Below are 14603 nucleotides of genomic sequence, written 5' to 3'. Positions count from 1 at the left end.
ATCTGTATCCAGTTGTGTTGGTTCCTAAGTTTGTTGCTTGGTAATAAAAGAATATGAGGTGTCGGTTAACTTCATCTGACCATCTCATCCTCTCTTTGTTTTCCTTCTAGAGTGGTTGCAGGAAGCATATCCTGCAAAACACCTCTATTTGGATTTAAATCATTTTCTGTGTGGCTAGCAGTGTTGTTACCATTGTGGACGGGCATAGAGTTCAAGCGTCGTCCCCAACCATGACAGCACTTGTCCGAGGCTTCATTAGTTCTGTCCTGAACCAACTAATCACACTAAAAGGGGGTTTAGCCCTATTAGTGGTTTGTTCTTTTCGTTGCACTGCCAACATTGCTGTCCACCACTTGAACGGGCCCTGTTCATTGTAGTCTAGTTCTGTGGTGGAGCACACACATTGCCACCGCTATCTGTGATTGTCATCGCACCTTATATCATCTTAAGCAGCACACATCGTCCGATGGTCTTATTACCTAAATATCTTTGCACCAAAGCCTGTTACTTAATCAAACAGAGCAAGTGGGTGTGTAGGGAATGCTTCATCTCCTCTCTACGGTCATCAGTCCCTCCATCATGGGTGTGGGCTATATTCTGCGCACCCCGAGGTTGTCAGCGCAGTATCCCATTCTGTGTCTTCCCCTTCCAGGTGGCCTTTGTGCAGGTCTGTCAGTTCTCACGGAACACTTCAGGACCATTTTGTGATAGCATTGACGTCGGCCTCCTATTCAGCCGCCTTTCCCTCCGGAAGCAGTGGGCTGAAGCTACCTGCTTATGGTTATACCACTTGCCAGGCAGAATCTTACAATGAACCTTTTACTGAATGAGAGCTGCTTCTGGCCTTCTTTTCTTCCCATGATTCAGCTCCTGACCCTGACTCCATCAGTAACCAATTACTTCAACACATTAATCCCCCATGAAGACATTGTTTCCTTCAGGTCTTGAACCATATTTGGCTCCAAGGCATTTTCCCCTCTCAGTGGAACGACAGTATTGTGGTTCTTGTTCTTAGGCCTGGCAAGGGTCCGTCATTTCTTGTTAGTTACCGGCCACTCAGTGGGACCAAGGCCCCTGTAAGTTACTAGACCAGCTGCTGGCTCGTCAGCTCAATTGGGTCCTTGACTCTTGGGATCTTTTAACTCATCAGTGCGGCTTTCCCAAGGTACAGTCTCCCATTGATCATCTGCTTCAATTGGAAACCACAGTTCAGCAGAACTTTTCTCTGTGTCGCCATCTTGGCGCAGTTTTGCAGATGCTCGTGGATCCGGTTAACCATCGTGGTATCCGTTTAGCCATCTCTGCCTTTCACACTAGCCCTGTGTGATCCCTTCCCTTTTGATTCAGTGGTCCCAGCTCCTGGTTTCCTACACCATCATATCTGCTCTCTCCTGTCCCTCCCTCCTGTTATTTTTGCAGCTTCAGACCATCGCCCACCCGCTGTATGCCCTCATGTGGGTTTACCGATTGGGTCCCGCCTAGCTTGTCTCTGCTGTGACTTCCATCTTCCCCCTTGTCCTCTTCCCCATGTTCTCTCCTGACCCCTCTCGACGCCACTTGTTTGAACCTCAGCTGCGGATTCGGATGAATCTCTTCTGGGGTCTGAAAGCCTCATAATTCCAATAGTGTTCCACTGTTTCTTCCAAATGCTCATACAGGAGTTTCAGGATGCCATTGTTTTTTTACACTGGTGGCTCTAAATACACGTGTCATGTGGGATGTGCCTTACCATCTTCTGTTGGCACTGAACACCAGCCCTTGCCTGCCACACATGGAGTGTTTACTGCGGAATTTATGACTACCTGTTGGGCCCTCTGCTTCGTTAAATGGTCCTTATTAACCCGAGTTTTGTTACACGTGGACTCAATGAGTGGCCTTCGGGCTGTCGTTAGTTTTCCTGCCATCCCTTGGCCTCTGCAATCCGTGACTTTTCGCTAATAATGGTGATGCTGCTTGTTCAGTTGATTTACTTTGGTTTCTTGGCCACATTGGTAAGCCAGGTAATAAACTTGCTGATAGTCTGACAGGGAAATGTTCACCTACCCCCTCAATTGTGGCCAACTCTTGGGAGGATACCCCCACTGTCTAATGAACTTCACGCAATCCAGGAAGCATCCACCAAGTGGCATTCTTAACCTCTGCCTATCCCCACAGGAATCTACCGTCCTCTGCTGCTTAGTATTGGCCAACTAGGTTGAAGCATAGTTTTATAGTTTGACACAGTGAGCTGCCCCCCTCCTCCTCTGTGGGGATCCACTGCCTTTTGACCCTTCAGACTAAATATGCCCTTCCACCTTCCTGTCTCGGATGTTAATGGATGACTCTAGACTCTCGCATGGTCTGTCCTCGGTTTTCTTCCCAAAAGTGGCTTGTTCTCAGATTTAAGTCCTTGAATTTTCCTTTAGAACTTCAGTCCCTCCCTGTAGGCACTGGTTATGGAGACCTTGACCTAGCCTTCATACCAGTCAGCTTCTCCTTACACTTTGTCTGGTCTGTTACGCAGTTTTGTTTCCACTTCTGTTCTGTCTTTCCTGGTATTGTCTCCGTGGTGTGACACAGGTGTCAGGACGGGTCAGTGGCAGTGCTGCACATAGGGTTTGAGGCACCCCTGCCCCCTGTTTCCACCCACCCCCTCCTATTCTTTCCTCTTTCTGCTGTCCTGACGTCCATTTACCCTCTTTGTTTGTGCTTTGTCCATTCCTCTTGATTGAACTGTACTGTTTGTGTTGTTCCTCATTTTGATTTCTGCCATGTTACGTTAATCATGGAACCGACAACCTCACTGTTCGGTCGCCCCCCCCCCCCCCCCCCCCCAAGTCAGCCAATCAATTAAATATATTAATTCTTGGAACATACACAATGTAGTGATTTTCATTTATAATTGTTTTGTTCTACCAAGAAATGACTGGTTTTTCTCCTAGGATTGTTCACTCATTTAATAATGCCATAAATTTTGTAGCTTTATCCTTAAAATTTGTACAAAAAGATCTCACTATGTACTGTGCTAATAGAAATCTTCACTTCCTTTCCAGCAAGTTATCCTGAAGAATAGGCACTTGAAAGAAATAATAGACCATCTGCGCCGCATAATATGGGAAATTAACACAATGTTGACAATGAGAAGATCATAACTTGAATGGTTTTGACATTCTTTCAACAACTGTTAGTTTTGTGCACGAAGAAATTTAAGCAGTGTTATTTTATTTAGTGTATGTTGTACTGACCATATCAAAAACATCATTGAGATGATATCTTGTAGTGAAAGTATTGCAGAAAAGTAACTGTGAAGGACTGTTAAAATAAACTCAAATCGGTTTTGGAAGTTAGGTTGAACTGAAATTAAAAGCTAGCTTTGAGAAAGACCATATGTTTAATGGGTTGTTGCATGGTAGTATCTTGTTTTGTAATCTTGAAATAAATTGTACGAAGCTTGGCTCACAAATCATTTGGAGCCCTTTGAACTTCCACTGCCAAAAAAAACATAATTATGGCATTGTAATTTTAATATAAATATATTTTTTTGTTAATTGTACAAGAAATCTGTGTAACTTCACATGTCGAAAGTAATGTTGATTTTTATCTTTTGTAATTGTTGACTTCAGTTGCCAGTATTAAATAGTATGGACATAACTAAATAAATATACTGGTCTAAATTAAGAAAATTATTCTAAAGTAATTTATTTATGAATAGTGAATAGAGTGTTACCTGTACATTATTTATTACCTATATGCATTTCACCCAATTCTCTGCACCTACAGAATCTGCAGGTAATCAACAAATAGCATTTTCATTATTAATGAACATAGAAATATTATGTTGTAAAAGGAAATCAAATTTATTTTTTATTCAGATCTTAATTTTGGTTGGGGATACTATCTACATCAAGTAGAATCATTACATAAAATCCAAATATTAGAGAAAAGAATTCTTTGGTGAGGTGGGAAGTCTGACAATTTTGTAAACAAATGAAAAAATGAGGCAATCAGTGTTCTGCAGTTGAACGTACGTGTGTGTGTGTGTGTGTGTGTGTGTGTATGTATGTGTATGTGTGTTACCTCAGTTCAGTATGTGTCCTGTTGCCTAGTAGACATGTGGTCCACCATGTGTCCTGATAACTTATGCCATGCATGATGGCATTGATGTATATAAGGTGTGAATGGTATGCTATGGTATAACCATCCATGCTCTATTCACCTGGTTCCAAAGTTCATCTGTGGTGACCAGCATTGGGTCACAGTACTGCACCCGTTGTTTCACCATATCCCACACATTTTTGACTGGCGACAAGTCTGGTGATCGAGTAGGTCAGGGTAAAGGCTAGTATCCCGTAACACTAAAAAGGCACGTGTTCATGTGGTCATGCATTGTCTTGCTGAAAAATAGTGTCTAAGGTGTCCCACTGGTCACAGTGCACTGGACACACACCAGCTGTGATATGCAATTGTACCTAATAGCACCTCACACGATAAGGCCTTGAGTTGGTGCTGTGTGTATTGGGCCAATGTAGTCACTGAGATGCCACTCCCCTGTCTGCGGTGAACCAAAATGTGGCCATCATTTTCGAACAAACAGAAACTGCATTCGTCCGAAAACGGTATGTGATGCCAGTTGTGTCCCCAGTGATGTAGTTGAATACACTGTTGCCGCCCAGCACTTTTCTGCATATTCGTCAAAGGTAGGCAGAGAAGTGACCTGTGAGTACGTAACCCATGGCATAATAAACAGCGACAGTCACCTCTGATAGTGTACAATGTGTTACACTCTTCTAATATTGTGCCAGACCCGAGGACGATGCAGATCTGTCCTGTAGTGTCATTTGGGTGAGATGTGAATTTTCTCAGAGCAGTGGTTTGGGTGGTGCGACCTGACCCATCTCGTCGTGTTCTATAACCTTCCGTGAACCAATATGCACACACCCATTGCACTGCTGAAACACTTAATTGCACATCAGCAGCAATTTCCCAGATGGGTGCATCACATTCTCTCGTGCCAATAATGTGCCCTCAAACTCACTGATTTGATGGTATGGTTCACGCCTGTGTTTCTGAGGCATCCTGCTCATCTGCTAGTCACACTTATTCACTACCTCCAGTTTTTAGTGAAAATGAGTGTGCACATGCACATATTCATTTTGTTGCTGATTGAGACCTTGCCTAAGCAAATGAGTTTGAGGAGGAAGGAAAGAATTGGGTCAGGTGGAAGAGGGAAAGATTTTCAGGACCAGGAGGTGCTACAGAACTGAAGTGTCAGGAGTCTGAAGAGGGATAGGCAGGTGGTTCTCTATTGGCAACAGCACCTCACTCGTCTGCCCAACCAAACATAAACATCACAGTGGCAGTGGAACAGTCTGAGAAAAGAGAGAATTTCCGTTATTGTAAGGAAAGATAGTTACAAGGACACTATTAATACAACTTCATGGGTCAATACCGAACTTAATTTTAATTATTTCTGCCCAGCCTTTCTAAACGCCATATTCTGCAACACTGTTGAACTAGTATCCATGAAGATATGATATAATTTAATGAATTACTTAGCCGATGTTTTAATATGCATTTTGTTACATACTTCATACCTTACTATAAATTATCGAGCTTCACTAGCTAACCTCAGTTGAATTTGGGAGGGGAGAAGAAAAGGTATTAGGGAATATGTCAGGCATGCTTTGATGGCTCAGTTGGAAGAACAATGATAGCAAAACGCAGATGTCGAAATCTGCAAGTAATACTTGGAGATGTGTGAAGGAATGAGTATTCTTCTCTAGGAGTGTTTTTTATTTGGTTATATAGCTAGTTAGTAAGCATTCTCACATCACACCAGTTTTCTGCTAGAAGTCGCAGCTACTTTACGAATGGGTATTCAGAAGTCTGAGAAGCTATTTTGCATGCGCAGCCCAGGGAAAAAAGCAAGGTCTGTTGAGTATCGGGTGCAACACTGTGCCCCCCATTCACACGTTAACCAGTGAGTTGCTAGTGGATCTCTTATTTGCTCTAAACTAGGGTTGCTGCTGCTGCTGCTGCTGCTGCTGCTGCTGCTGAACTATTTTGTGCATGAACTGATACAAAAATTCACAAAGGTTTTACAATGTTGAGCAGTATTGGCCACAGTTTATTTTGAAGGAAGTCAGATGATCAGCTTGTGATCTGCAAGCAGAAATACAACCTTCTTTGGCCATGAAGTATTGCTAAACCCGCTTTTGTAATGCATGAATAGTTTGAGTTTCTATCACACTTCTTGTTGTGACAGCAATTAAGTATTGCATGCAATGCAAAGCTTTGTGTAGCAGCACAGTGCTGACGTTTTATTGGGGTTGCCACCATAAGGCACATGCTGGATGTAAAAGTTCTAGGCAGACTGAATGTTGATTTTTTAAATTTGAGGAAGGTTTGTTGACAGACAGGAACAACTGGAATTTCACAACCTTTTCATGGAGTCTGTTCAGTGGTCATTCAATTTAAGCTGTTTTAGGTATAAATTTGCCATAGTAGTTAACTTTGCCCAAAAAATTTGATGCTCTTTGAGATTTTTGGGTATCAGTAGTTTGATGATTTCCTCCATACAGTCCAACATGGACTCTTCCTCAATACATGACATAAGTACTTAATTCTGGCCTCAGCAGTTAAACTGTTGTTCTTGTAGTGAGTGAATATCAACTGCGGACTTTGCATACACAGCTGCTGTGTAAGCTCTGTTACAATAATATTGTCAGGGTGATGAGCACAATTGTATAATGCATTGTATAATGCATTGTGTAATGCTGGAATACAAGCAATGCCCTAACCATGCCAAAGGGTAAATGGTACCACTTGTGAATATTAAAATGCATGTTGAGCATTAAGATTTTTTGTTGCATTTGTGCATTAGTGGCAATTGCAAGTGTGTGTGTGTGTGTGTGTGTGTGTGTGTGTGTGTGTGTGTGTGTGTGTGTGTGTTCTTAAACCCAAATTATTTGGTAGCCATGAACGATAGACTTCAAATCTCAGATGCATCCCACTGCACAGCATCAGAAGCCCACTAAGCTGTCCTCTCTGCCCATGCAACTAACTCCTCCTATCAGTAAGAAAAAAGTCACACAAAAAGTTTTTTTGAAGTTGAATTGATCAGCGGAACCATTGGGTTGGTGAGCACTCTCTCTTTCCTGTGGTGATTTTATGGTTAAGGACACTGGTATGAACATGGAGGAACTAGAAAGCTGGTGACCATCTCATGTTCCCACTGACCTCTTGGGTGAATCACTACTGCCGAGGGGGGCAGACAAGGAGAACCATTGGTAATAAGTGACTCCCACAGGGACTTCCCTATTCCAATGGAACTTAAATGGATAGCGATTGCATTTAAAAGAATTGCAGCTCCTGGCCCAGGAGAGAACATTCTGCATCTGCTTAGAAGAAACTCATTTTAAAGTCACTGATACACCTGCGTTAAAGGTTACCACACCTACAGGAAGGATGATGATACGGAGAAAGGGATAAGGGTGGAGTGGCTGTTTTTGTCAATTGCAGATGCTGAATCAGTCATATTTACCTATGCTAATGTGCCTCCGGTAGCTGCACCTCCACCGAATATGGCTGAAAACTTGTCTAAAGTAAGCTATTTTAAATTGTATGGTTTTCATCAGATATTTAGTCCAAATATCTTAATTGCATTTAGTTTTTGAATAACCTACATTTTATGGCCAGATTGAGTCTCATTCACTACAGTTCATTTGCAGGTAAACAGCTAGCCACTTACTACACTTGACTGATGTCTTGTATTTGCGATTGTTCGAGGGCAGTAACCTAACACTGAAGTGACCCAAAAAATTGTGTGGCAAGTAAATCATTAACATAGTTACTAATGACACTATCATCCCAAGTAGGTAGTCACATCAAAACACACACACAAACACACACACACACACACACACACACACACACACACACACACACACTCTATTGTCACAGTTAACAGAAGGCATTATTAAAAGATAGACATATTTCATGAAGTTAAATAAAAGTTCACAGTCGATCATTAAAGACAGTCCCTGAATAAACTCTCATGCACAAAATTTAGGTAACTAGAGATACATTTTTTATTTGCATTGTGTACTAAATCATCTGCAGTATATTGCCTGGTAATTTTGGGCACAGATCTTGATCGTTTTGTAACCTGCAGACTAACTCAACTGGCTTCTGAAATGTTCCTTTCATAAGTCTGAATACTGAAAACTACATTTAGCTATCATTGTTTGCTATCGGTACATGTTATGATTAAACATTTACATTCCTGAGTAACTGAATAGTGGAACAAGATTTGTTTCATTGAGGACGTAAACAATAATTACTATTGAATTCTATTGTCTCACTTGCCAAAATACTGGGTACTACTTAAGTAACAATGTTTCTGATTATAATAGCAATTACTCTAAAACTAAAGAAGTGTAGAAGTTGCTAACATATTTTCAACATTGGCTGTCTATATACTTCAGTTATTTATGTGTGCTCTTGGCCTGCTTTATCTGAAAGTCAGTAATTGGGTATATGTTTATATGTAAACTGTGATAACAAAGTTTGCAGTTACTGGTGTTTCGCAGTTGGCACAATTTTTATGTAAACAAATCACACTTAAAAATTCCAGTTAATCAAACAAATATAATGGACAATAAAGTTGGCTAAGCCCTCATGAGGCGGCACCCTGTTTCAGGCCTTTCTCCTCACATTTTATCCTATTTGCGTAAGACTTTCTTGCTTCATTTACTTTCAATTCAGTTTTTACTTTTCAACTTCTCACCAACTGATTACATGAGTGGATAGGGGTAGCTTGTAGCAACATGTGGTACCCACTTCTCTGTACCTAACCTAACATTTCATTCTTGTAGTAAATTTTGTCCCATTAAATGCATCTGAGTATGGTGAAAATGGGAGGAAATTTCACATGCTTTGGAAGAGCTGCCAATCACTCAGAAGGCAGCTCTTACGCTAGCAGACCACCCTGACAGTCAAGCGAGTCTTTCAGGGATTGTCCTCAGCTGTCTACTTGCCATCATCCTTGTGTGTGTGATCTCCAGGCAAGTTTCCTCAAGCAAAATAATTAGCGACTCGTGCATCTGCAAATTTCCAAACTTTGCCCTTCCCATGAGAATGCTGTGCAAAGCCCACCTAAGTTTCCAGAATTTCCAACAAGTAAGCCTGTACTTGGGAAAGGGCAACACTTGTTTCCCATTTTGTTGTAAACAAATCTCATTAGTGGATACATTTTTAACTTTATGATGAGAGCTAGGGAATTGATGTCCAGATCCCTGATCGAGAGAAGGCTTAGGCCCTTTCTGGGACTGTCTAGGAAAGATTGTGCGGAGTGCCTTTTTTAGATCTGAAGGAAGGCTACCAAAAATTGAGAGCTGCATTTGGAGCTGTATTTGAATTTCTATGGTTTTTTTTCCAGTTCCTATAGGGATTTAGCAGCTTTTTAGCTCGACAGACTAAAAGACAATCAGCAGGCTTGATTTAAAGTTCTTTGTTCAGTGCCTTGTAATATACTGCACCAGCCAAAATGCAACCCCACTTTGAATGCTCTTCTTAAACACGGGATGAGTTGGTTGACACTCATTAGCAGCTGGAAATTACCATGACTACTGCCAAATGATTGGCAGCTGCTGAAAATCGATGAGTTGACTTTCACTGAAACTGAACCAGTGGGACTCACTTCATCTGTTTTGGGGAAACCTATTTTGTTTATTGTCAGGAGGAGGCAAACGCAAAAGGATAGGGGTCTATTAATCATCGGCAGCTGAAACATAAGGCAAATGGTGGTTGGCCTTAGGGAGATGGCAGCAAGAGGCAGGTAAGGACACCAGGTGTACTCGGTGTGTATGTCTGGGGGCCTCATTCAACATGTTGAAGAGACCATTCCAGAATCCATTGAGGGAACAGGGTGCAACCAAATGCAGATTGTGGCACACGTTGGTAAAAAATTGTGCCTGTGTTCTGGGCTCCAAGGTCATTCTTCGGTCATTCCAGTGACTAGTGGAGTTTAAAAGCAGCTCACAATTTGCAGCATTGTCCCCAGAATTGACTGTAGCCTTTGATTCCAAGTCAAGTGGAAGGACGGAACCAGAGATTTCGAAGGTTCTGTGACAAGTTAGGCTGTGACTTCCACCATAGGGTTGAGAACTGTAAGGTCCCCCTAAATAGCTCAGATGTTCACCACACATCAGAAGCTGCTACTTAGGTATCTGACTCTGTGTGGCACGCACACAAGGGTTTTTTTTTTTCCTTCTGATTGGGCGACTCTCCTTCCAATCCAGATAACGATACTGTAGGAAACCCAGAAGTATCAGTGTAAGATTGAAAGAAATGCCTCCCACAGGTGAGAGTATTAAAATCTGAAGGGTAAACTGCCGAAGCATTCACAATGAAGTGCCAGAGTTTGAAGCAGTCTTAAAAAGCAGTGAAGCTTACATAATACTATGTTCAGAAAGCTAGTTGAAACCTGATGTTGATAGTGGTGAGATTTTTGGGGAAAATTTAAGTGTGCATTGAAAGGATAGGAAATAGAGATGGTGTATTTGTCGCAATAGACAAGAAACACAAATCCACTGAGATAGAAATGGAAGCTGCATGTGAGATTAATTGCACAAGACTTGGTATCAGGTGTGGGCATAAAATAATTGGATCCTTCTGTTGCCCACCAGACTCATCTTGTGCTGTAACTGAAAACATCAGAGAGAACCTCAGTTCACGTCTACCTAAGTTCCCCAGTCATACTGTAATCATCCATGGAGACTTTAATCATCCAACAATCAATTGGGAAAATTGCAGTTTTGCTAGTGGTGGACATAAGACATCCTGTGAAACTTTACTAAATGCCTTCTCTGAAAACTATCTAGGACAAATAATTAGGAACCCTAGTTATGATGGAAATATTGGATCTAATGGCTTCTAATAGACCTGACCTCTTTAAGGACGTCCACATCGAAACTGGTGTCAGTGACCATGACACGGTTGTGGCAACAATGAACCAAAGCACAAAGAACAGCTAAAACAAGCAGATAAAAATCAGTAGTTTCATATATGAATGAGGAACTTGAAACTTTCAGCACAGGGCAGGAGGATCTAGAGGAACTCTGGCTCAAATTTAAAAGAATAGTTGACCATGTACTGGATAGATACGTACCCAATTGAACAGTTTATAATGGGAAGGAACCTCCTTGGTATACAGTAACTATAAAGGAACTTCTTAAGAAACAGAAATTACCGCATAACAGCTGTAAAACAAAGTGTAGGGCTAAAGACAGAGACAGCGAATGAAATGTTTGTCTATCGAGAGCAAGGCGCAATGCCTTCAGTGACTACCACAGCAGAATATTGTCATATGACCTTTCACAGAGACCAAAGAAATTCTGGTCATATGTAAAGGCTGTTAGTCGCATCAAAGTTAGCATCCACTTCTCAGTGAACGAGACAGGAACTGAAACTGAGAGGAGCAAAGCAAAAGCTGAAATGCTTAACTCCATTTTCAAATGTTCCTTTACACAGAAAAACCCAGAAGAACTGCCCGAATTTACTCCTCATACCACTGGAAAGGTGAGTGACACAAGTACTAGTATCAGTGGTGTTGAGAAACAGCTGAAATCGTTGAACTTGAACAAAGTGCCAGGTCCTGATGGAATCTCGGTCAGATTTTATACTGAATTTGCGGCTGAGTTGGCCCCTCTTCTAACTATAGCTAACTATGGTCTATCATAGATTCTCCAAACAAAACGCTTTGCCCAGTTCTTGGAAAAAGGCACAGACCTCACCCGTCTAAAACAGCGCTAGTAGAAGTGATCAACAAAATTACTGTCCAGTATCCTTGGTATAGATTTGTTGTTGAATCATAGAACATATTCTGAAGTATCTTGAACAGAATGACCTCCGCAGTGCCAACCAGCATGGATTTCGAAAACATCAATCATGTGAAATCCAACTCTCACTTTTGTCACATGACGTACTGCAGGCTTTGGATCAAGGCAACCAGTTAGATGCGATATTGCTTGATTTCCGAAAAGCATTTGTCTGAGTACTGCACGTATGCTTACTGTTAAAAGTACGATCACATGGGGTATAAAGTGAAATTTGTGACTGGATTGAGGACTTTTTGGTATGGAGGACACGGCATCTTATCTTGGATGAAGAGTCATTGTCAGATGTAGAAGTAATACTGGGTGTGCCCCAGGGAAATGTCTTGGGACCCTTGCTGTTCATGTTGTATGTTAATGACCTTGCAGACAATATTAATAGTAAAATTAGGTTTTTTGCAGATGGTGCAGTTATCTATAATTAAGTACTATCTGAAAGAAGCTGCATCAGCAGTCAGTCAGATCTTGATAAGATTTCAACGTGGTGCAAAGATTGGCAACTTGTTTTAAAATTTCAGAAATGTAAAATTTTGCACTTCACAAAATGAAAAATAAACTTAGCAATGAGTCACTGTTGGAATCGGCCAACTGGTACAAATACCTGCTTGTAACACTTTGTTGGGGATATGAGATGAAATAATCAAATGGGTTATGTTGTGGATAAAGCAGGTGGTAGCCTTTGGTTTACTGTCAGAGTACTGGGAAAGTGTAGGCAGTCTACAAAGGAGATTGTTTATAAATCACTTGTGCGAGCAGTTCTTGAATGTTGCTCAAGTGTGTGGGACTTGTACCATATTGGACTAATAGGGGATATTGAATGTTTACAGAGAAGGGCAGCGTGAATGGTCACAGGTTTGTTCGACACATGGGAGAGAGTCACAGAGATTTGATGGAACTGAACTTGCAAGACTCTCAAAGACAGTCGTAAACTATCCCGAGAAAGTCTGTTAACAAAGTTTAAAGAACTGGCTTTAAATGCTGACTCTAGGAATATCTGCAATCCCCCATGCACTGCTCACATAGTGATAGTGAGAATAGAATAAGATTAGTCATTACTGCACACACAGAGGCATTCAAATAATCATTCTTCCCACATTTCTTACATGAGTGGAACAGGAAGAAACCCTAATAACTGGTACAGTGGGATGTTCCCTATGCCATGCACCTCATTGTGGTTTGCAGATTACGGATGTACATGTAGATTCTGATTCCATCTTCTACTTGGTGAGACTACTCTGAACTTAGAGCTCCTATGTATTTTACTCGGCTTCAGACCTCTGCCAATTCTTCGAAGCTTCACTTCGAGCTTAGGCCCACCTGTAACGAGTAATTGCGAGGACGATGAGATCCACGATTCACAATCTCATCACATCGGCTCAACCCAGCAACAGTCAACAGCAACCACAGTTTCACACACCCCGACTTGTCGACAACCATCTAAATGGCAACCCGGTAAGACTGCATTTGCAATGCACACTCCCGAATTTGGGAATTGTGATATGTTGAGGAAAGAGGAGTTCATTCCTTGTTTCTATCTTTACTCTTCCTAACTTGATCTACACGTTTCACACACTGGTTTGCAGATTTTTCTGCAATCTGGTTCTTGCTTCAAAGAGAATTTTTCTCGTAGCCACCCATGTTTGTTTCACTATCAAGTTAAGTCATTGGAGCTCACTCACCTAGTGGTGTTCGTTTCTGATTCTTCCTTTATTCATTGAGCTGTTGTATGGTCTGATCAAATTCACACCTTTTTCTGGGTAATTTTAAAGTTTTGCAATCACAGTTGAAAGCGTAATTTGCGTCGTTCGTGTGTCTGGGCATTATATAAGCCATAATTGTCCAGTATCATGCTGGTGGTGACTCTGACAACCATTCATTGTCTTATCATTGTTCTATTTTAATTATGTAAATTTATTCTCAAATTGTTTTATAACCTCGATGTTTGTTTGTCATGAATAATTTTTACACAGTTTAAAAATAAATATTACTTAACCAGATTAAACTCTGTCATTCAGCGACTATTAAAATCTATTATTCAACTGAAATGCAATTGGTGAGGCTCCTGACAAGTGCAGGAACTTATCCAATTATGTTTTCCGATATGCGCTGGTGCTGAATTTTCAAGTAGCCTATTAGCTTCATCCCCCTCAGGAGACACCGCCTTAACGAAACACTGTCTGTGTGGGCGAGGGGGTTTGTGTGATCCAATGAAGTGGAGGGCTATGCCGGCGGTGGTGTAACTACCGGCAGGGCCTCCCAAGCCGGACAGGTCTCCATAGAGGATCCAGACAAAGTGTGTCTCACAACGTCCCATCTAGTGTCCTGTCCTATCCTATTCTGTTCTGTCCCATCCTATACATTCCCTTCATTTCCTTTTCCTCCTCGTGATTGTGTGGCAGCAGACACAGTCCCCTAATGTGGACAGCGGAAGATCCTTGGAAACCAGAACAACGTTGATGCACATAGGCCCTACTGCGAAGGGATGGATAGCGTTCTGTAGTCGTGGTGAAGACAAGCTATCTAAGGGGTAAGGCCCTGAAATAAAACCTTGGCAGGTGTCCAGGCCATGAGGTGGCAGCCCCACCAGGACACTCGGGGGCTGTGGGCTGATAACCCGCACCACCAAAAAACACATATCACAGAAACTAAAAGGAGAAACAGCCGGATGGATCTTAAGGATATGACCTTTGGCCTGAAAAGGAAAACCCGTATCGGTTTTTGGGATGTAAG

General features: G+C 41.7%; 1 protein-coding gene across 2 annotated transcripts in view; it reads left to right on the top strand.

The window, feature by feature from the left end:
- LOC126089920 (mediator of RNA polymerase II transcription subunit 30-like) overlaps positions 1 to 3661 on the top strand; it is a 124364-nt gene extending 120703 nt beyond the window's left edge. The window contains exon 7 of one of the 2 annotated variants that reach the window (XM_049906947.1): positions 3033 to 3661. In XM_049906947.1, the coding sequence (XP_049762904.1) occupies positions 3033 to 3131 (99 nt within the window). In that variant the 3' untranslated portion in view covers positions 3132 to 3661. The remainder of the gene's footprint in view (positions 1 to 3032) is intronic. The other variant, XM_049906948.1, reaches the window with a different exon arrangement.
- The last annotated feature ends 10942 nt before the right edge of the window (positions 3662 to 14603 follow it).

Source organism: Schistocerca cancellata, chromosome 1 (genome assembly GCF_023864275.1).
Source record: "Schistocerca cancellata isolate TAMUIC-IGC-003103 chromosome 1, iqSchCanc2.1, whole genome shotgun sequence".
NCBI classification, from domain to species: Eukaryota; Metazoa; Arthropoda; class Insecta; order Orthoptera; family Acrididae; genus Schistocerca; species Schistocerca cancellata.
The sequence above is the reverse complement of the archived record's forward strand: the minus strand, read 5'-3'. Positions and strand labels throughout refer to the sequence as shown.